Below are 23,649 nucleotides of genomic sequence, written 5' to 3'. Positions count from 1 at the left end.
TTGCCAATTTCTTAGTGAAATTGCTAGTGGATTTGGTAACATGACCCACTAGCTTCTGAACCAAGTATACAGACCAAAAAAGTCAGAAAGGAGGCAGCTGGCATCTCCAGATAGTAATGGCATCTTTAATATTTCTTTGATGAAGGACTTTTAAGGATGAACTCCATATGGATCTAATAGGTATAACAGAAAGGAACCTTATTCCTCGCTCCCCAGCAGTCAGTACTCTCATCTGCTCCTGTTCCAGCCCAAGGATGTGAATGGGCCTTGAAGTCTCTGCGTACAATGTAGGACCCCTGGTCCTGCATAAGTGAAGACCTTGGTGAGGGCACAGCCGCATGGCTGGAAAAGGAGGCTGTGTGCACCAAGTGTCCAATGGTGAGGAAGCAGGCAAGAATTCAAGGTAAGCAGTTCTGCAGAAAAACAGCATTTTTGTAAACCCAACAGATTTGTGGTTAATATTAAACAGGATTTGTATAGCGCCAAAATATTACGCAGCACTGTACATTAATTACTGCCACAGCATGTGAATTAGAAGTAATTAATGTTAAGAGTGGCCATATTTGTGGAGAAGTCACAGTTGTTGTTGGCCGCACTTCCATATGCTTGCCTCCATTGTGGGCACAGAAGTCAGACAAGCCTTATTTATTTCCAAATTTGACCATGAATATAATTCTGCATTGCACACATCACTAGCATGCTCCTAATAGGAGTCATAAACAAAACACTTTCATACAAAACATTTTATTATTTAGAATAAACCAACCCCCCACAATAAACAAAATGCTGACACAAACAATGACAACTGTTGTAGATACATTAGTAGATATAAGGACTGGGATGAGAGGAAGAAAGGCTGGTATCTATGTATCTATATCACTTGTATCTATGGCTCTATCATGGCACCTGCGTCTACTGGTATGATAATGGTTCACACATATTAAACAAGAAGTACAGAGATTTAACAAATGGAATGCTGGTCAGAGCAATAAATTAAAACTTGCTGACACTTTACCTAAAGAAATAAAAAAATACATTTAAAGCCACTGAACTACTTAATCTCCCCAACTTTTGATGGAGATTAGTAACGTTCTTCCTTTTAACTATCAAGTTCTCTTGATACCAGAGGTAATACCTCAGAATCAGAAAAGTGACATTTGTAACATTTCCACAAAACAGGTACGTATAAGGTTTGATGCTCAGCTTTGATAAAAGGTTGTGGGTAGTATGAGTTAGCATGCTCCCAGCCAAGTCAGGAGTTATTAAGGCGCGCTAAAGCATTATACCCTTTAGTAAATGAACCTCTGTGCTCTGGACAAAGCTTCCCGAGCACAGGCTGCTTCTAAAAAGTATATCCAATATTGATACTGATATTCAACAAGCATTTAATGCCTGCTGGTGCATAGAGGTTAAATGAGGTTTCCCTGTTTAGGGAAGAAAACACTGTTTTGTTCATCCCTTTTGTTGCCATAGTGCTTTTGATTCATGAACATCAACACAATCTTTTTTGGCATTATAAATTGTAAAAAGGGTTTGAAATTTTGTAGGAATGTTAGCTTCCCTTGTTCATTTCCATTGAATAGTATAAATGGTTGGTGTGGTTTACTTTCAGTAATGCATTTTCTTTTGGCCTCTTTGAAAACATTCTTGGTTTCTTCAACTCCGAGTGAAGTAGACTATTGCAGAAGTCAGTTTAGGAGTAGATGGTGATGACTTCAGTTCCACCACCTCTTACTAAAAGTACACGCTCCAAGCCTTCAGTCAAGACTTCCAGAAATTCCATATCTACAAAACGAGTTAAGGTCTAAATAAAGAAATATAATTAAACCAGAAACCATACACAGTCGTATTTGTAAAAATGGCTGACTATATGCATTCCTCAAATAAATGCATTATGTAATAATGAAATGTCCACACAGGCAGTTCTTTTTTCAGATGTAATACTGAGGTAAATACTGGGACACATTGCTGGGCAATCAAGATATAATAAAATTAAAAATAATACAGATCCAAAATGAAAACTGATGACATGGAGTCGTTTTGCTTCTGTTTCTATAATGTCAAATTTTGCTGCACTCGGAATATCAGACCTGTTGCCCTGCAGTCAAGCCAGGCGTCCATTCTTTTGGTATTTTCTTACTTATTATTTTATTATCTTACCTTCTTTTCAGGAGGTTTTAGTTAAGTGATAAAATCCACAAGGTCCCTTTTTGGATTATATTGGATGATGGGTAGCCCTCAATGATGACACAGAACGCAGGACTGACATTTTAACTCACTGAACCATTGTATGGGACTACACATACCCAAAGAGCATGTCCATGACACCCTTCACTTACAGGGAACATCATGTAAGAAAAAGATAAATATTGCAGTCAGCTGAATTTTTTTCTTCATTTTCACTTCCATAAAATACCTATTTCCTACAATGGCTTTCAAATATATTATATATACATTTTTTTTATTAATTTAATTAAATTTCCCAGGTAAAAGGATACAATTTTCATCACCCTGTGTGTTACGTGGAGGTCCAGGCATATTTAACAAAACCAGTTTAGCATCATGGGATTTATTTACGATGACCTCATTCAGTTTTACTGCTGTATGCATACGTCGCACATTGGACTGATCCCTAAAAAAACAAGAATTAGTAAAGGCAACATGAGGCTAATATAAGGAAATAGAAGGCAGTTTTGTAAACCGTAATATACAGAGACTCACGGACGCATGCTTAGTAATTCCTGAAAGCTGGGCATTGCATTGGTTCGGGCTACACGCACAGCGTGATGTTTATCCTTGGTCCACGTCATGTGTACTCTTGTTGGAGCAGCATCAGTGTCATCATCATCATCAGAACCAACGCTAGTCAACCGCAGCATCGAGTTTCTGTCCTTCACCAACTGAGCCTGAGTAGAGAATAAAAACAGAAAATATACTTAATTTTGAAGATCCCTTATAAGATGCTCTGCCTAAGCTTAGCCAGTCTCAGAGACTCACCCTAGTTACAAAATATTTAAGTGTTATGATAAAAGGCCAAAACATAACTGTTTATTGATTACCACAGTGTGCTTACCACACCGGAGGTAAGGAGCAGTGCCATGTACCACACACATACCTCAAACAGTTTTACAGTATTCCAGGTGCAAATGCAAAAAAATGCAAGGGAAAAAAAAGAATTGTAGAAATGAAGAAATTAATTGTAATATCACTCGTCATTTAATTCATGCAGAAATAGTTACATAGTAGGTCAGGTTAAAAAGATGAGTCCATTAAGGTCAACCACTAGGGAAAAATAAACATATCCCAGATATAAAATAATTTTAAGAATAATTGGGAAGAGAGTTCTCTATATGGACCGTTTATATATTAATACATGGTGATCATATCCCTCTTAAACGTCTCTTCTCAAGGGAGAATAAAATGCAGTTCAGCTAATCTCTTCTCATAGCTGAGCTCCTCCATTCCTTTTATTAGTTTAGTTGCCCTTCTCTGCACTCTCTCCAATTCCACAATGTCCTTTTTGTGAACTGGTGCCAAAAACTGGACTGCAAATTCCAGATGTGGTCTGACCAATGCTTTGTACAGGGGCAGGATTATGTCTCTACCTCTGCAGTCTATTCCTCTTTTAATACAAGAAAGTACTTTACTAGCTTTAGATATTGCAGCTTGGCATTGAATGCTGTTATTAGGTCTATGATCTACCAGAACCCCCAGATCCATTTCCATTTCTGACCCCCCCCAACTTTACTCCCCCCTAGACAGTATGAAGCATGCATGTTGTTAGCCCCCAAGTGCATATCTTTAGATTTATTTATAATAAATGTCATTTGCACCCTTGGCAGCCCAATCAAACAGTACATCCAGGTCTGCTTGTAGATTATAGACATCCTGTATGAACCTAATTCCATTACATAGTTTGGTGTCATCTGCAAACACAGAAATGGTATTTTTAATCCCAAACTCCATATCATTTATGAAGATGTTAAACAGTAAAGGACCCAACACTGAACCCTGGAGTACACTATTAATAACCTTAGACCATTCTAAGTATGAATTATTAATTACAACTCTCTGGAAGCAACCTTTAAGCCAGTTCTCTATCCAGTTACAGATTGACTTTTCTAAACCTATTGACCCTAACTTGCATATTAACCGTCTGTGGGGTACAGTGTCAAATGCTTTAGCAAAGTCCAAGTACACTATATCAACTGCTATTCCACTGTCTACCTGTTTACTTACTTCCTCATAAAAAAGAGAGTAAATTTGTTTGACAACTTCGGTCTTTCTTGAAGCCATACTGACTATCACTTATATTATTTTCTAGCAGAAACTTCTCTATGTGGTTCCTTATCAAACTCTCTAAGACCTTTCCAACTATGGACGTTAAACTAACGGGTCTGTAGTTACCTGGTAATGACTTTGCTCCCTTTTTGAAGATAGGAACCACATTGGCCTTACGCCAATGCATTGATACCATGCCAGTGATTGAAGAGTCTCTAAAATTTAGAAACAATGGCTTTGAAATAACTGAGCCCAGCGCTTTGAGGACATGTGGATGTAATCCATCAGGTTCTGGTGCTTTGTCAACCTAATTTTGCCCAGCCATTTCTCAATTATATCAATTTTGAGCCATTGTGAACTGTTTAAGGCATGAACAATCCAATCCACATGTTTGGAAGATCATGCACAGAACAGTGTACACATATCTATGATCTTACTAATAGGTGTAGTAAAAGCATAATATTGGGTGTCTGGAAGACAGCAGAATAGATAAAAAAATGGCTGGTGAGAACAATTTTACTTTTCCCTAAACAAAGGTTCTTTTCTAGCTTACTGTCAAGAGACATTGGGTGATGAACTACTGATGGATGCTTTGCCCCAATGGCAAATAGAACTATGGTATAAACCCTACAAATTTTAAGTTAAAGAAAATTAGTAGTCAAAGAATCCTAAATATCATTCTGGCAAAATGTCCAAGTCACTAAATGTTATTAGTATATCTAAAGTAGGCTTCTTAAATAAAATAAAATAATTTTGCTTTTCATCCACTATAATGTAATTTATCTTAATGTTATCATTTTATTAGACTGAGAGTTGGCTTCTAGATGCTAAAAACTGGCTGCAACACTCAGAGGATATCTTATTTCATTTGAAATGTATCATTTTCCTGAGTCATGGTGGGAGAGGTAATGTATTAATGGCAGTGGTGAGCCAGAGATGTATTGGGGCAGAAAAAAAAAAACTTTGTCAAAGTAACAGATCTGCCCTGCTTCCCCATCCTTTTGACATTGATAAGTTTAAAAGACAAGGAAAGGTATCCTATTTTTCATAATTCTATCAGATGCATTTAGCCTAAGGCAACCTTTTTCAACCTTTTAACATTAGGGAAATGATATTCCGTTATTGGGAAACCCCTTCTATAATTATTGTATTCAAAAAGATTTTTGGTTTTAGATTAACTGACCTGAGAGGCCCAAATTTCTCATTGCTCAAAGAACCCCAAGCAACCGCTGGAGGAACCCTGGTTGAGAATTACTTCCCTAAGAGTTGAAGGTGGGCTCCCTTAACATTAACAAAACCCAAAGCTCCTGCCTAGATTGCTTTGCGAACGATCCAGCTCTGGATAGAACACTTACCTCCCTTTCCCTGTCTGTCTTTGAAAGGCGCATTTGCCTCAACATCTGTGATCTTTGCTCCATCATAAGTGTGCGCTCGTAGGTATAAGCAGAAATATCGCTGTCGTGCTGCAAAGGACAAAAAAGGACAGAGTAGAATAATGACTTCTTTTTTTTACATAAGTATAACATTTGTTTAGGTGGTAAACAACATATAAAAGATAATGTATTACAGAAAAGGTCATGCAAAACGGTACATACCATTTTACTGGTAATCTTAAAAAAATATGTACATAAAGTGTACAATGTAAAATGTGGAGTAGAGCAATGTATGTAGAATGCAATGTAAAGCTAGAATAGAAATGTACACACAAGAAGAGGAAAGTATATGATTAAAGTTAAACATGTGAAAGTAAGCATATCTGTTCAAATACACTCTGCTGACAGTATTTAAACAAAAGTCATAAACCTGAACCCAATGCAAACCCAGCACATCAGACATAAAGGCCAGTATTTCTGAAGTTAGGGTGCGTATGTGGCTTACCCTAGTAGAGTAGGTGGTGACTTGCTAGTATTGTAACATGTAAAATATATGTACATCCATTCAAAAAATCCACTATAAGCTTTCACTTTTTATTGTGATTTCATATGCAATTTTATTTTTTTTTAAATCTGCTGCTTTGGTAAAGTCATGTTCGGTTATCCTGTCATGAAAGACCTTGTATATGAACTTCCTGTAATAGGGTGCTTTATACTGCTTCCTATTTGTCCTTTTACCTGTCTCACAGGTATTGGATGGAGACTACAAGGATCTGTTTTGGAACACATTATGCAGGCTTGAAACTGTAAGCAGTCCAGTTGTCCCTGAAGACAACATGAAAGCAGCAGCACTAAGATGTAAAGTTGTTTACACTTTAACAAACCAGAATCTATTTAGTTAGGGTTTTGGTCTATGATACCATTTACAAATTCCTGCAACATATACTTTTCTGCACTACTAGTTCCCCAAGATAACGACTCAACCTCCCAGTCAGACTTCACCAAGGCTCAAGTCCTTGGATCTGACATATTCTCCTTTGGCCTATAATATCATTTGTATCCAGATGACACACTAATTTTCCTTCTGCCCCTGACTTACCTTCCTCTGTCACTGTTGAAGTTTTATGCTGCCTGTCACGTATGGCTGATGGGTTCCTGAAAACCCAACTTGGATAAAACCCTCTACACAAATACACAATCACTTTCCCTTCTCTCCAACTGTAAATAACACAATCATTTCCCCCACCCCACGGGCTCACTTGTCCTGGAGTAACCTTTGACTCTGCTCTCTCATTCACTCCTCACATACTGAACATCTCTAGGTCTTGCCACATTCACCTGCACAACATTTCCAAAATGTGTCTCTTCCTGTCCTAAAAGACCATACTCCTGAATTATTTGTGATTTGTTGAGGTGATCTAGGTGTAGTTAAGAGTTTATTTTATTTCATGTTTAGTATCATTTTTCATTTACATTGCCTACAAAAGCCTTCTTTAATCTCTCCCTTTCTTCAATGTACATATTTCAATTAGACTTGGCAAAAATATAAACCTAATACAACAGTAAGAACCCATCTTGGGTAAGACAATCTTCAACTTACCAAACTTCTGGTACACATCCTCATTATCTCTCTCTTCAACTATTGCAACATCCTCATGTGTAGTATTCCACTTACAAGATTGTTGCCTTTATAATCTGTACAATTCCATTTCTCCTCAAAATCAAATGTATGATACTGTGGTTTATCTTTGAATCACATCTCTGTTATCACACTTGAATTTCAGGCCTTCGTAATTTTACCCCAAACTGCTTTCTCGACTCTTCCAATCACATTCAATCCAACTCCAAAAATCGCCTAAGGTCATCTCTAGAGCTGCCCCACTCTCTGGAACCCCTTCATTCGTCCCATTAGGCTTACTTCTACTATTAACAAAATTAAACAAGCCCTTAAAACACATCTTTTTATACTTGATACTAATTGCCACCTGTTTATACCCTCTACTATAGTAAAATGTACTCCCCCACATTTTTGTAAGCTTGTATAGCCAGGGTCAGCACTAGCTAGCTAGACCAGGGAAGAAAAAAAAATATGATTTTGACCCGGTCTATGTTGTAGTGATGTACTTGTTGTGTATGTAGGTTTGTTGTCTGTAGCCCCTATTATGAAAGGTTGTATAAGTATGCTGGGGTTCTACAAAACGGAGGTAACAATGATAATAATACATGCATTTCAGCAGTGAGCTGGTGTCGTGACACTTAAGAATAGACTTTGTTTTTGGGCCTATCTTTCTTTAGACACCAGTCTGATAGTAAAAAGTCGTTCAGTGTCATTGTAAAGAGGGTGGCATTTTAACCAGTTCTTTTGATATTGGTATGAAACATTAGATGTCAGACTTTTTTTTGTGTGTGCAATGCTTACTCACCATTTCCACCACCTCTACCTCAGCCTGAATACGTAGATGGTATAGGAATGTGGCCAGATCCTTCTTCATCTGAATGCTATTGTCTTCCATTTGAGCTACCGTGAAAATACGCATTTTGCATTTTCTCCAAACCTAAATAGGACATAAAAGTTAGACTGATCACAAAAGAGGTTTCTAATACATAGCTGTATTTTCAAACCTTATCCATTCATACCAAAAAACAAAATATGGAATAATAAATGGGAATTTACTAAAAGCAAAACAGATAGTAGTAATAATTGTGAATAGACAGGCAATTGTTCACAAGACAAGGTGATGCAATATTATCACCTTGTGCTGCTTCAGGAGAAAAGGTAACAACATTAGCATTCCACCATCATGTACAATCCACCACACATCTATGTGCCCCTCAGCCAGAATCTCCCGAGATCCAGGGAACAGAGATACATTCTTAGCCACGAGCAGGGCCAGGCGGGCAGTAGTGGTAACACGAACAATGGCTGCAACAGAAGAGCACAAGGTGAAAAGGAGAACACTGTGAGCCAAAACTTTTCAGAACAACACATTTTATTAAATAACATCAGACCAATACACATTTTTATTTTCTAGAGTAACCTAATGGAAAGAAATGGAATAAAATATTTTCTGCTTACTGATGAATGTCTTCCATGCTTGAGAGTCTTCACTCTGTCTCCAACCACTTGGCCAGCCCATAATCACAGTGTTGTGCCTCATTCCTCCAAGGCCACAAGACTGGATAAGGTGAGACAGACCCTCTTTTTTCTTCTGGGCTACAACGACCTGACAAAAGCCTTTTACTCGCTCTTGTTCCATCAGCTGTTTTAGTGCCTGCAGAAGAAAAATAAATGTAATGCTCTGTTTATTGCTTCTGCTTTAGAACATTATTAGATTTTATAGGGAGAGTAAAGCATTGAATTTCACTTTTGCTGTTAACTCCTGAGGTTTTAAGGGATAATTTCAGGTAACACTTTAACCTGCAAAAGCTTACTAAAGCCTAATGTGTGTTTCCTCTCTCTTTGTTTGAGGTATTACCAATTGGATAGCTTTGAGAAACAAATTAGTATGGACACTTTCTAAGGATAAGTATTCGGAATTGTAATTCACCAGAATACTAACAAAAAAGAAACAAAATACATTTTAAAGTTGGGTATGGGAATTCAGAATGTGAAGGTCTACTGCAAGTAGGGTGAGCATTGACTGACTCTACTGCATTAAGTGCAACATTGGCTGACACTACCGGTACATGGCTCTTCTGCATGTAGGGGCTCATCCACATGATATGTGGATTGGACAGCTCCTTTGGCCTAGGTACTGCTTGCTTCTAGAGCAGCTAAAACAGTGTTCTATAAAAGACAATTAGTATGGCTGATCAGGATTGGCAATTATTTAAATCTAACCTGGGTAAGGTTGATGTAATTAGTATATATGATCAGTGCAAGGCCATCCATGCCTTTTGCCATGCCCATGCAGAGTAGATCTGTATCAGGAACAAAAACAACTCTGCTCTCCAAAACCAATGACTCATATGATACAATGATAGGGATGGACAAAGTCAAAATATGACTCTATTAGACAACTGATAATGACATTTACCAGCAGCAGGCTGTAAAATTCAGAGACAAGTCATGAAAATAGCTTGACAATACTGAAACACACAAACACTTTATGCACTCCAGAATAAATATTTTTGAAGTGTCCATACCTGCTCAGCTGCCAGAGCTTCTGCATAATTCTCCAGGTAATCTCCAATCAATACAGACCCAACAAGTGTTAGACCTTTGCCGGCTTTCAATTGAGATGCAAAAGAAAGTAGGTGAGGCTGTGATACATGGAGATCAGAATCCAGTTTCACCAGAACAAGAAGCTGTGGCCTAAGTAGTAAACAAAATAGACATATATAAACTAGGAATCATACATACAACATCATTATCATAAAATGGCTGGCTGGCTTTACCTCCAGTTTTTAGTGTGTGGTGGTCCCTCTTCCAGTCTCAGTAAAGCAAAGCGTGCAGCACTCAGAGAAAGACCTCTAATCCCATCTCCCCATTCCTTTTCTGCTCTGTGGACATAAAAGACATGAGACAAACAACGTAAGCATAAGAGAAGAAGGGCAGTCTCCTATATTCAAATATATCTTTCTGAACGGAATGTATATCAATAAATTTTCTTACCCTTGATATTCTATGTACTTATAGATCATTCCAGCAATTACCATAGAAATGAGGGCGTAATACCAAGATGATATAAACATTAAGGCCAAACAAAGGGCCATCCCTAAGAAAGACAAAGTCCTGTAATAGGAAACAAACACACAAGGCAACATTTAACAAAGTTATAAAAACAAAATGTATTTTCATGCTTGGTAAAAAGAATTTCAACTCTGCATATAAATCACCAAATTAAACAGATTATTACTGTAATTTTCTACACTTGACACACACAAATTCAGCAAATTCAAGGAATTTGAACCAGGTCCCCTCATTGTCAACCACAATGCAGATATTCTTGATTCAGCATGAACCCAAGTGCATGATAGTCTGACATTTTTAGAAATCTATAGGGGGTAAACATTAAGGATAAAGTATGGTTAGGGCCTAGGATTAAGGTTGAAATATATCAGATTAAGGGTTGGGTTTAATATTATTCATTGGATCAAGTAGGGATCAAGGGGAACTGATAACGGTTAAGGATTGGGATAGAAGTTTATCAAGCAGAATCAAATAAACATATACACTTGACAACTTTAGATATAAAAACTAATTAAAAAAGGCCAAAAGACATGTAGGTAGAACTTACCAGTGGTAATACTGGAAACGAGGCCGCCAGTTGGGAGAACGGAGAAGCGTCTGTAACCCACAAGCCAAATTCACAAACAGGTAGCACATCAAGAAAAACCTATGATGGAGAATGAGGATACTGAGGCATAGGTAGAATCTAAAAAACAGGCTTCAGAATATGTACAACTATTTTGTAATTAACGAAATGTATGTAATTTATTAAGGACAAAGAAAGATGGATAACGATGCATCAAAATTAAAGTGGCCGTACTAGAAAATATGATCAACTGTAGCTAACAGTTAAAGTGTATGCAATGAACGTTTATATTTTGCTCCCTCTGGGGTTTGTTAAATATACCACTTAAAACATTTTGTTTTTTCTGTTCTATAGTGCAGAAAAAAATTGTTACTACTTATTTCCTTTGTGGTTGCAATCGATGGACTGATGTGGTGTCAGGCAGTGTCCTATTTCAACTTGACCAACTATGTACTGGAACAAATCCAATGGGCTTTTTACTTCCTTGGTACTTTGCATGCACTACACTGAAATCTCAAGCATACATACCACCCCTTGTAAATTTTGAAGATGAGAAGAGGGAAAGGCATTCTGTAGTTCTAATGCATTATGGTGACAGTGTTGCTCCTTCACTAATACAATACTGTATACAAGCATTGCAATCCTATGGTAGAAAGTATGCTACTGGCAGGATCTCATGGTTGAAATGGGAAAAGAACTAATACAGCCATCACATCTAATGTCTTGTAAGCGGTATCATATCCAAGGATTGTTCTTAGCTTTATATACACCACCCTAATACTAAATAAGTAGTGCATCTCTTTTTCAGCCATCATTTAGCTCTAGCTTTTATCTGGTATATACTTTTCTTTATACTGTCAGTACTAAGCTCAGTGTTCAACCTAGAATTTTTTTAAGCCGGGTGGGAGGAAATTATAGGCGGGTGGCAGCCCCTGTATTGTGACCCAACTCACAACAACCAAAATCAGCCAGGTGGTTACTGAAAAGTGCCAGAAAGTGCGCCCGGATAAAAGTGGCTGGGGAGAACATTAAAGCTCTAATTTAGCCAGAGGTAAGGGGGAATTTTGTAAAATAGAAAAAAAATAGACTCGTGCAGACAAACAGCAAATTAAAAAAAACAAGTCAATAAAAACGGTGGAGATAAACAGTTATGAGTTATTTTTAGCTACACATATCTGTTGTCTGCAGGAACAAAATTACATGACCTTCTGGTTTTAAAATGGGTTTGTTTGAAGACTGGAATAACGACGTAGACACAATAAAATATATTTTTATCTTCTTAAAAACCTTATGAGTAGAGTTAATTAATACAAATGTCGAGTAGCATCTTGCCATTCTTTTCAGTGTGACAGACTATGAGACAGTGGTGAGAAGATATGAAAAGAAATGGGGCTTAGGACACATGAAAAAAATCAGTTTTTATGACTAATAGTAATATCTGTGAACCTACATGTTAATTTTCATAAAAAGAAGCAGTGCAGTTAAGGCTTCCTAATTCTAGGAAATGGTGGCTGTTACAAGCAGGGTTTTACTTGCGGCTGTCCTCAGTGAATGAAGATTGATGGCTGAGGCAGTTCACGAATGAGCATGGTGGTGACGGGTGCTTAGCTGCTGGCAGGTTTGTACCAATACAAAAATAGTTGCCAGGCCACCCGTGTAAACCAAGCTTTATTCGCCCAGAAGATGTGAAATCATACAGGCGGAATGGATGTCAGAATGGATTACAGTGATTGCACAACAGAGCACAGGCACTAATAAAAAGAATGGCATACCCCAAAATCCAACAGATATACTAGGAAGAACAAATAGGGGAACTGTATTTAAATTACTCATACTTTTGAGTATATCCACAATAAAAACAACTTTTTACTTTAATAGAAAACATTTTCATGAAACATCTGGAAATATGTGATTTAGAAAGTCAATGTATGTGCAAGTGACCAGACAGAAAAAAAATATTAACACACATCAACATGAAGCATCCTAATAATTGTCAGTGTATGACATATGTCTAATATTTCCTCCACTTCTAAATAAAAGATTTATAGTGCTATAAAGGATAAGGCAGATACCTAGCAATACTGACCCACATGAATGTTGATCCCTGTTGATACACATTATATAAATATACATTTAAATCTATTGGCAGTAAAGATGTATCTTGCCAGTCACAATGCCATAAATTTATTTTGGTTGTCCATTAATATAACTTCTAAAATTGTCAACCTAATGCGTTCGTATTATTTGTTTGTACTTAATATCCTAAATGATATAATGGATTTGCAGGCAATTAAATGACATACATAGACAAGATTGGTGCTACCAGATCCAAAGAAGCAATGAGAATCCCCAGCTCAGCAATCCCAGCCGTGAGTAATAATGCCCAGGTTGGTTCCCCATTACTCTTTCCATGTCCAAATACCTGTTTTGTGTGTGGGAGGAAACAAAAAAAGTTAAAGGTTAACCTTCCTGCTAAGCTGTTCATTTTTAAACCTTCACATGCAAATGCCAGATTTAAAACATGTTGATATATTTTGTGTCACTTAAATACCCTGAGGAAAGGTATAATTCCATCCTTGGCAATGGCCTGCAGCAGACGCGGAGCTCCAGTCAGACTCTGTAGTCCAGCTCCACAGGTTGAAAAGAAAGATCCAATCACTATGACCCAAGGTGAAGGCCAAGAGAGCGCACCTACTACAAGGGTTCCCTTTACTGCATCTCCAAACCTGTGTTTAAGAAATAAATTCTGGAAGTTATTCCGAGAACACATACACTAGCCACCAATCACTAATTTTACGTCCATAGCCACGAACTGCTTGAGCTCTTGTTTATAGTTTCTAATCTTGACTATTGTAAAACCTTCCGGTCTATATATAAGGATAGTTTCTACAATAAGCAAACAATGTTTCTTGTGTATGGCCTCATCACATACATAGCCACAAGGTAACTTCAAGTGGCTCCTAATTTTTTCTCTAAGCATAGCAGAATTTTTTAGTGGCAGCCCCTAGTGAAATACTTTATTTCTGCCCTTTCATGTTGCCTTAAAACAAGCATGGTGTTTTAGTAGGTGAAATGAAGTTGAAATGAAGTTGCCCTTTAAGAAGTTTGAGCAATGTTGCATTTTATATTGACAAATAACCAAAGTTTACACATCATTATACTTACTTGTCTCTGAGCACTACTCCATCAATGCATGCTCCAAACAAGATAACATTACTTAGATCTAAAGTGCACAGAATCAAGGAAATTACCATACCTAAAAACTTTTTATGCTGCTATGGAAGGAGATGACAATTATTCTTTAGTCAATATGAAAATTCATCATGTGATACAAATTTAAAAACTCTCTTTAACACATATATGGCAAAATAAACAGCACTGAAGGCAAACACCTATATATACACAATTGAAACTCATATTTGCAAAGTTTATTTCTGACACTACATTTATAATTCTACACAATCCTTTTACACTAGAAAGACTGAACGGTGACAATATCCTTTTCTAGATTCTGCAGCTTCCAATGACACCTGTGTCACATGCCTACATATTAGATTATCAGAATCCTTGCACTACTAATTGCACGGAGAAAGATGTAAAGATAAATTAGGAAGACATTTCCTTGGTTTTGTAGTATAAGCAGTGTGGACCAACAGCCTGGCTGAACAGAATTACACATTTTTTAAATCCCTTTTCATTCAGTATTTTAACTTTGTATTTAGCTGTTTGGCAGGCATCCTACTTTAATATTTAATACATAGCCTCATTCCCCTGGTTCTAACACACTATCTAATAATTAATACACATTACATATACTGCTTCCGTACTTTTACAGAAACATATTCAGTGACATTAATTTATTCTAACAAGACAATGGAAAGTAAAGTTAAATGTTCTACGAGAAGGTATGCCATTATTTATAAATTAAAAGTAATTGTATTTTACTATTGCCATTTATTTTTAGATCAACAAACAAATTCCATCATGTTACATAAATCAGGAAAATACTGTAGGTTTAAAGTGTTGTCAGACAGGCAAATGGAAATTAATTCAATACACAGACACTTAGCACTGCAATCAGTACTTTAGATGGCTTATGGTTACATTTCAAATCTAATTTCCATTATTTTTTCATGTGCTCAATATTTATAATGGGTTACTTGCGGACACTTACACCAGAAGGATATTAACAAATTGATTTGAGTGTTATAAAATGACATTGAGAAAGAATGCAATCTTTTCAGCATGGTTTCTTTGCTGAATTAAGGATGAAAGAAAATACACTGCTAACTAAGAGGGTAACCTTGTCCAAATATAACTTTTAGATCAGCCCTTCTCCATCTTTTTACCATGGGGAACCCTTAAGATCACTTTCAGGACTTGAGGGAACCCCTGCTATAATTACTATATCCAAAGCTCACAGTACATCAGTCTGGTGGTCCCTAGGAAGAATTACATTGCTGACCAGGGGGAGGAATACCCTCACAGAAAGCCAAAACATATCATTAATGTCAGCTAAACTGACCTGAGAGGCACAAACCACTTATTGCTCAAAGAACCCTGGTTAGGAAACTGCTAGATTTGAACTGTTCCAGGTTTACATTGTATGTACAGAAACTATCTTGAATATTAAAATGTTTACGACAAAGAATTACAGACAGGATTTGAAAAAGAAGCCCCACTACTAAATACATTGGTACAAATACAGGGGGCTACAAAATGCTTTCACCCAACTTCCTATTCGAAGTTAACACATTTTTGCAGTGTTTTCATTTAGATAACATAAATCATGAGTTGATTTACAAATTTTCTAATTAAATACAATTTGAAAATGTTTAAATTTTGGGTAAAAGTTGGGTAAATATTGGCAGAAATTGCTATACAGAGCCCATTGGGTTTAAAAATAATAGGATTTATTCTATTTTAAAGATATAAATGTGGTATTCCAAGTAAAGTAGCTTCCTTTGCATAATATCTTTTTAGAGGCATTTTAGGTAAAACAGAGTAAGTAAGGTTTATTTGTTTGTTTAGTCTTTTTAAATATTTATTTGTGTTAAAAAAGGTAATACTTTAACATTAACATAACCAAAATTTCCAATCTGTCAAAGAGGGTCAGCAGGCCCTAACCTAGTCTACCACTGTCCACTGGCAATTTATTTGAGGCTAATCTAGAATGCCATGTTATAAAACTGCAATGAGAACTTCAAGTATTTCTCTCATCACTTAGATGGAACACTGCCACCATGCTGCCCAAAGCATGGCTAATTCACATCAAGCCACCCTTCTCTCAAACAGAAACTGATTGCGTATGCATTTTTTTAATCCTGCATTAAATCTGTTTGCAATACACAAAGGGCCTTATTTATAAAACAGGAAATCAGACCTCAAGGGAATCAGTTACTGCCATTGAAACACATGGACCTGAAAGATTCTCACGAGGGAAAGTTTGAGGGAATATCTGATTCCCTGTTTTTTAAATAAAGCCCAAACTGTTGTAAGAAAGTAAAGAAAGCAAAAAAGGCTGTCAGCACTTTACAGGAGTTCACTGGACCATAGAAGATTGCACACATTCCAGTGTACCAATTGGGTCTGGGCAACTGTGGCAAACACAAAGACAAAAACAGCTAGACCTCATCTTCAGTTACATCAAAATGCTTGGTTTTGTTATCATAGCTCCATTTGCTTCAATGCTATGTGACAGTCCTAATTTTACACATCACTCCTGCCAGTCTTTACAGAGGCAGCTGAATAAACAAAGTTTAGAAAATGTGAAATTAGCTCTGGGACCTACACCTCTGAAAAGAGAAAACAGATTAACATTCATGGTCTCAAAAGGATGAGCTGCAAATAGCATTCACAAATATGTTTAAAGTATTGCAAGCATACAGAATATTACACTAAAGAAAAGCAGTAATCATGAAAAAAATATTAATAATAGCTAGTAAATATATTTGAAGTGACAGTGAAGGTTGTAGTGTCCTCTCAGTTTGGTTGTTCATAAGGAAACACCCCCTTACATTGGTGGTCAGTGAATTTTATGCCTCCTTATATGTGCTTACATGAAAAGGGACACCATAAATGACAATTAGTGGTCAGGGGAAAAGTGCACCCTCCCACATCCATGAAAATAACTTGTTTATGTTGGTCATTCTTTTATCACACGTTTACATTGGTGGTCAGTAAAAAAGAGCCGACAACTAAAAGCATCATTAATGTTAGAGGTTACTTAGACCCAAGTGCAACAGGTGTCATGTCTACTAGATTAGTATTGTTGGTTCCCCTGAGTGATATTGATGCCAAAATTATGCAGGCAGTATAAGGCAGGAGATCATTCCAGAACCCAGCTACAACTAATACATCAGCAGTCAGCTGGATACAGTAAAGTTTAAAATAATAATATGAGTGGTTACCCCTGTATGCAGTTTTTGTCGATCACTGTGTGCAGCAAAATAAGCGAGTGCTCCAAAAACAATATGCAAAGCCCTTTCATAATAAAAGTTTATATAAACACAGAAAAATTATTTACAAAACTTAAAGCACAGAAATCATAGGGCTTAATGTGTGTCGATAGATAAACAAAACACTCTCAGAGTAAACTGATTACAATTGTAAAGTAATAGTTTTGTGCTTTTCCTGGTGGCACATAACATGGGCTAAACTATTGAACAGCCCTGGAGTTACATCATCAGTAGCCATCTAATGGCCGAAGAGAATCACCATGGACCCGGAAGAGTCAGTGGCAAAGATGGCAGCTTCAGGGGAAGCAGTGGTTACAGATTCTTGGACCTGTCATCACTGCAGAGTGCATACAAAAAGATAAGTATGTGCCATAATCTGCAAGTATGTTGTGGATTATAGCGAAAGCTCACCCACATCAACAAAACGTTAGCTCCACTTTAAATTATGACAATAAATATGTGATTAATATATATCAACTTTGTAAACCACAACAATTAAACTGGCATAATTGGAACAGCCAGTTACCTAGCAAGGATATTGTGGGGAACTGAAAACTGCAAAGCAAAATAACTACAACTAAACACGAAAAAAAGTATCAACTAAAACCATAATAAATGCACTCAAACAGGGTATTATAAAAATTATATACAGCAGTTAGATTCTGTCAAAGTACAAGTCAAGCAAAACACTTGCAAATAACTTTTACATTTTTTACTTTTGCTTAAAACAGTGACAATTTTCTTGCTCCAGAGTATCTATTTTTATATTGACTACTTAATCTGAATCAGAATGTGTGTTCCACAGTTTGCAGCTTCCATGATAGCTTTACTAGAAGCCATGTGCTATGCTGCTCTAAATTTTTTCTACATATAAAATCGGCAAACCTCACCTATACGACCGGGTACAATTTTGTTTTTAGATCTACCAACAAATATGTAATCCAAGAGACTGCCTGCTTTGATATAAATCAATTGGCTAGATTAGTTAGTCATTTTAAACTTTGACAGGTCTCCAGTTTATACTATACTGTCATAGTGGGCCTGATTTATGAGTTCTCCATGGCTGGATAGAATATACTTTCATCAGTGAAGCTGGGTGATCCAGCAAACCTGGAATGGATTTCTAAAAAGTAATTTGCTATTTGTTAGCAAATGTTTTGAATCCTGGACCAGATCCATTCCAGGTTTGCTGGATCTCCCAGCTTCACTGATGAAAGTGTATTGTCTCCAGCCTTGGAGAACTTTCATAAATCAAGCCCACTGTAACAATTGTGAGATTACTGCAGAAAAAGGATACAAACTAGGGAAGTGGTAAGAATGGCAAGAATTGTACCAATTGGGATGGACTTCTGAGCATCCTTGAGATCCCCAGACCGATTGGATCCAGCCATAATCCCTGCAGAAGAAAAAAAGTTCAGTACAGCTTACTGAGACATTGACAATGTTAATGTCTTGTCAAGGGCCATATGAATAAAATCAGTATAATGATCAAACATAAAAAAAAAATCTAAGTTGTAGTATAGATACCAGTAGAGATATAGTCTAGTAAAACATTAGCAATTAATAATATGTATAAAAACTAATATTCAACTAAAAAGTATAGTCAAACATTTTTGTATTTTTTCCTAATTATAGTCTTTATTTTTTTGTCATATAAGTGTCACATTCTTCAAGCGACCCTGTAGCTATACTATAGTTACACAGTGGTGTACCTCTAACAAAAGAGAGTAATTACTTACCACTCATGCTGCCCACAATGCGAAATGTGAAAACTTCCCTGGGAGTCTACTGGGAAAATGATGCTTCCAGAAATGTGTTTCTATATCTGGATCAATTGTTACATCCAAGAAGGTTCCTCCCACAGACCCAAAGCTTAAAAATGGTGTATAATATATATATATATATATATATATATATATATATATATATATATATATATATATATATAAATATAGTTACGCTTGCAGAATTACAATAATTTAAGGCTAAGTGAAGCCAATGTAAAAAATTCAACTAATTTCAATTCAAAGATAAATAAAAACACACCATTTTTTGTAATTAGTTACAGGCCTTAAAAGCAACTTATGCAAGCTGCCGTTGTAGAAATCATTGTAAAGAATGCTAATTTCCTGGATGTAAAACATTATCATTTGGTTTCAGTAGTGCCAGTCACACACCTGAAACAAGCATGGAGATAATTTTCTAATTTTATATAGAACCAGGTTGGAAATAGAAGTTTACAAAATTTCTCTGTGATAGGTCTACCTTAAATGAATGTGAAATAAAAAAAAAAAAACAAAAAGAATAAAAAATACTAAAAAAAACACACTAGAACTATTTTAATGCCATTTTGTCCACCTTGAGCCCAATTAACAGTAACATTGTACTGTATACAGGTGCAGACTTTTACAGTTGGTTACGTTGAGGTTCCTGGAAGGGACATGAAGCTTTCGGTCATGCGTTTGCAGTTTCTCCTTTGGTGTAAGCACCACAATGCATGTGCAAATGCGTTACCCGGCTTGCCACTCCTGGGTAAAAAGCAGTGGTTTGCTATGCACCTAGAAGAAGCTTACTGTACGATTTGAAGCTGCAAGTGTTTAAAGGGCCTTGGTCCTTTTAGGTTTATACAATATTAGAATATTAGGTTCTGTAAGAGACACCAGTGGCATATTTTAGCACTTTATATAAAAGCAGTAGTGATAAAGATTAACAAACTTCTATACCTGGGCTAATATTTTGCACAATCCATAGTACAGCTTGCAAACAGATCCTGACTCAGAATCAGGACTGTAGCTCTATCCTGGCAGCAGTACCTATGCCCTGCAGCAGTAACTAGTGAAATATTTGGCTGCTACAAATATTAAACTATAATACTGAAGATCACAAAAACAGCACAAAGGCCAAGACAACCCACCACCAAAAGTTTTGATTTTGCTACATTTTGTGTTAAAGTTTAAGCAGTAGGAAGCAATGTTTGACTTCACCATTTTGAAAATATTTTCGTTCCACTAGTAGCACATATGTATGTAGTATGTGCTTTACTTTCGCTCTGCTCCATTTGGCTACCACATGTAAAGAAAGCTTCCAATACTTCTGCGGGAGTACGAGGGAGCATGCAACTCACCTACTTCCCATGTGACAGGGCTGCTGCTTGCACCTTTTCCCTCAGACACCCAATGTTCTTATGAAGTAAGAGACACTTTAGCCTATTATAAGCCTAAAGTTGTCACTTGGAAGCTACAAAGGGAATCTACTTTTCACTACATATGGCTAAACAGGGCAATGGGGTGGAGTGAAGGTAAGAAAAGTAGAAGCTAATGGGGCCAACATTGAAATGAACCCAACAACTTCAGAAATGTAACCAACATGGCAACCAGAAGTACAAGTCAAGAATAAAATTACAGAAACATTTATAGTGTGCCCCAGTCAATGTTATCTTAGACTTGTAATGTACAGTTAAGAGTTAATGTATATTTTTGTCATGTACAGTAAGAATCTAAACAATACCTGTAACTGAAGGGAAAAAAATGCCAACAAGGAGGGTAAATGATGTTGTAATATCAGCTAGAACATAATCATGAGATAGGGAGCCCACCACTTCAGAAGATGGTAAAGAAGCCTTTTCAATAATCTCTCCTTTCTGAAGGTAATTACTCCATAGGTTCTCTGAGACAAAGATAAAAAGCAGAACAATAGATAAGCATGGCATTCCAAGAAATTAAGTTAAAAAGTGGGAATATTATAGCAATGCTAATTACCAGATAAGATGTCACTAGTCATTCCTGGAATCCCCCGTATTTCTGTAACGTTGTTATGGAAAAAGTATTCGTCACAGGTAGCATTTAGGTGTCCAGCAGGATGACAAAATAAGTTCCACAAGTCTGACACTAAAGTCATGTTGTCCTTGTGCACGGTCTTGGCACATGTGTTAAATCTTAGCCTAGACAGTGTACGGTTTCCAAGTAGACAGACGCTGTGTAGGAGAAAAAGAAAAATCGTGAGCTTTTGTAGACATTTTTTTATATAGCATGCACACATACTCCCTTACTTTAGGGGGGGGGCTGTTTAGGTCATTTTTTCTACCCTAGAAAACAAATATTCACTTTAAAAAACTTAAGGGAAATTATAAATAAAAAAAGTAAATACATTTCTATAATAAACCAACCCTTAATTGGGTGCAACATCGCTAAAAATATTATAGCTTATCAAAAGGAAAATAGCCTTTACAGTATACTGCTTCATGTCAAATTTGCCTACAGTGGTGTCCAGCATAGAACATGAGGGAAAACGATAAAAACATATACCGATACACTGCACAGTAAAGGTACAGTTATCAGTGTATGTGTCACTTAGGCTACGTACACTTTGGGTTTTTGTCATTGGAAACAATATTTTTCATGATTGACTACCCACTGTGCTCTCCTCCCTTGACTTGCACAGCAGTCGTTCCTAATCATTGTTCGTGGATCTGCCATGACATACTGATGAACGATGTCATACAGTATAAGTACACATTTCAGGATCTTGCCTGAGATGAGCACAACCAATCATCTTGGGCAATGGCGTGTGTACGTAGCCTTAGCTCCTATTGATATAACTAAAGCAGTGTTTAGATAAACGTGCACACCATGTTTCACAAATTTTTAGCATTTTTGTAGTTGTGGACTTTGTTCTGGCGTGTGGGAGTTTGTCAGTTTGTCAGCGTCACAGTTTTACTGTGAGGTGACAGCCATGAATTTCTGAACACCTGTCAAATTAGGAATCATACAACAGAAAAACTGCTAACATTCAAATGTAACGTTCTGCATTTGCCGACAGGGTTTTAATTCCAGAAGGGCCAGGCAATGTCCCTTCTACAACAAAACATACTGACCTGCCTGCCTGCAATCTTCTTTTCTAAATGTCATTCAAAGATGCCAGGATTTGCTGTGTACTGAATGAACTTCCACACGCATGCTTGGTGTGATAAATATAAGTAATGATTACAGCAAAAATTCAGATCTTGTGAAATTCATAAAACTAAATGGAATCTGTGCAGCTTAATGAGTATGCACAACTATGTGCAATGTGTAATAACAATATTAACAGCTCTTGAAATTCTTCGAACATAACTAAGTATGGCTACAGACTTACGGAAATTCAGGTGGAGCAAAGGCAGATTTTAGTGCTCCTGCATAGATGGCAAGAATAGAGAGTACGACACAAGCCAGGAAAAGTGATGCCAACTTATTCACATAACGTACTCCCACAAAAACAATGACAGACATAAGAATGAGAAAAATTGTGCCATAAACACGCATATTATTCAGCATTGCCGCCGAGTTCTCTACTGCTCCTTCAGCTTTAAAAATGACAGCCTCAGGAGCAATGTACACCTGCGGAGAAATAAAAATTGTTAGTAATGGCCAACCAGATCAGGGAAAATGTTAATCATCACATACAGACTTTTAATAATACACTGCATGTGCTAAAGGTTCCTTCAAATAATACAGGTCATTTTTTTTAAAAAAGAGATATATTAATTTGAAAAGTTTATGAACATCTAACCTTGCAAAAAAAAACACACACTACACTAGGATTGATGTAAAAGCACTGCGTTACATTTGCAGGGGGAATATATGCTTGAGATAAACACAAATTTATAGGCTTACCACTGGGTGCTTGGTGAACATTTTTATACAAAAAGCATACATATAGAAATATAATAAAGTCTGCATAGAGACTTGGTCATCTCCACTTTTACAGTAAGTAACCCTGCACCAGGATACATAAAAACAGGTATTGGTGTTCTTTTTTTGACCTTTCCTTTAGGGTCATTTAGGGTGAAAAAAATCAAAGTCTTTTAGCTACACTACATCTAAAATGTATGTATATGTACAGGCAAATTACATTAACTACAAACTGACAAGAGTATTTATATAGCAACTAAATGTAATAAAACAAAACAAGGATACGTTGTATCTGCTTTAATTATTCAAAATATAAAACAAATCCTAAAGCTCAAGGAATGCTGCAATAACCCAGCCTGTTTTGTTTCTTGTCAGCCCCGTTACCATTCAAATCTTGATTGAATTGTACAACTATTGCTTGAAAACAGACCAACATCCCGTTGCCAATAAGTAATTTATAATAATCCTATACTCAAGTGTAAGAATCAATACAAAAATCAATAAATATCACCGACAATATTAATATATTTTCTTACATCCCTACACTAAAAACTCCTAGAGAGAATAATGCAAAGATGTCAATATAGCCCAATAGATTATAGGCTCTTCT

At 36.6% G+C, this 23,649-nt stretch overlaps 1 protein-coding gene across 2 annotated transcripts in view; it reads right to left on the bottom strand.

Annotated features, from left to right (window-relative positions):
- Positions 1-728: 728 nt before the first annotated feature.
- Positions 729-23,649, bottom strand: part of SLC12A6 (solute carrier family 12 member 6) — a 38,157-nt gene continuing 15,236 nt past the window's right edge. For both annotated transcript variants that reach the window (XM_072415189.1, XM_072415190.1), the window contains 18 exons: positions 22,504-22,745; positions 21,129-21,343; positions 20,878-21,036; positions 18,668-18,766; positions 14,078-14,135; positions 13,464-13,638; positions 13,216-13,334; positions 10,895-10,993; positions 10,270-10,389; positions 10,053-10,157; positions 9,801-9,969; positions 8,731-8,926; positions 8,408-8,577; positions 8,078-8,209; positions 5,637-5,744; positions 2,722-2,906; positions 2,499-2,632; positions 729-1,785 (listed from right to left, as the gene is read on the bottom strand). In XM_072415189.1, the coding sequence (XP_072271290.1) occupies positions 1,694-1,785; positions 2,499-2,632; positions 2,722-2,906; positions 5,637-5,744; positions 8,078-8,209; positions 8,408-8,577; positions 8,731-8,926; positions 9,801-9,969; positions 10,053-10,157; positions 10,270-10,389; positions 10,895-10,993; positions 13,216-13,334; positions 13,464-13,638; positions 14,078-14,135; positions 18,668-18,766; positions 20,878-21,036; positions 21,129-21,343; positions 22,504-22,745 (2,577 nt within the window). In that variant the 3' untranslated portion in view covers positions 729-1,693. The remainder of the gene's footprint in view (positions 1,786-2,498; positions 2,633-2,721; positions 2,907-5,636; positions 5,745-8,077; positions 8,210-8,407; positions 8,578-8,730; positions 8,927-9,800; positions 9,970-10,052; positions 10,158-10,269; positions 10,390-10,894; positions 10,994-13,215; positions 13,335-13,463; positions 13,639-14,077; positions 14,136-18,667; positions 18,767-20,877; positions 21,037-21,128; positions 21,344-22,503; positions 22,746-23,649) is intronic.

This window comes from Pyxicephalus adspersus, chromosome 6, assembly GCF_032062135.1.
Source record: "Pyxicephalus adspersus chromosome 6, UCB_Pads_2.0, whole genome shotgun sequence".
NCBI lineage: Eukaryota > Metazoa > Chordata > Amphibia > Anura > Pyxicephalidae > Pyxicephalus > Pyxicephalus adspersus.
This window is presented reverse-complemented; position numbering and strand designations above follow the sequence as displayed.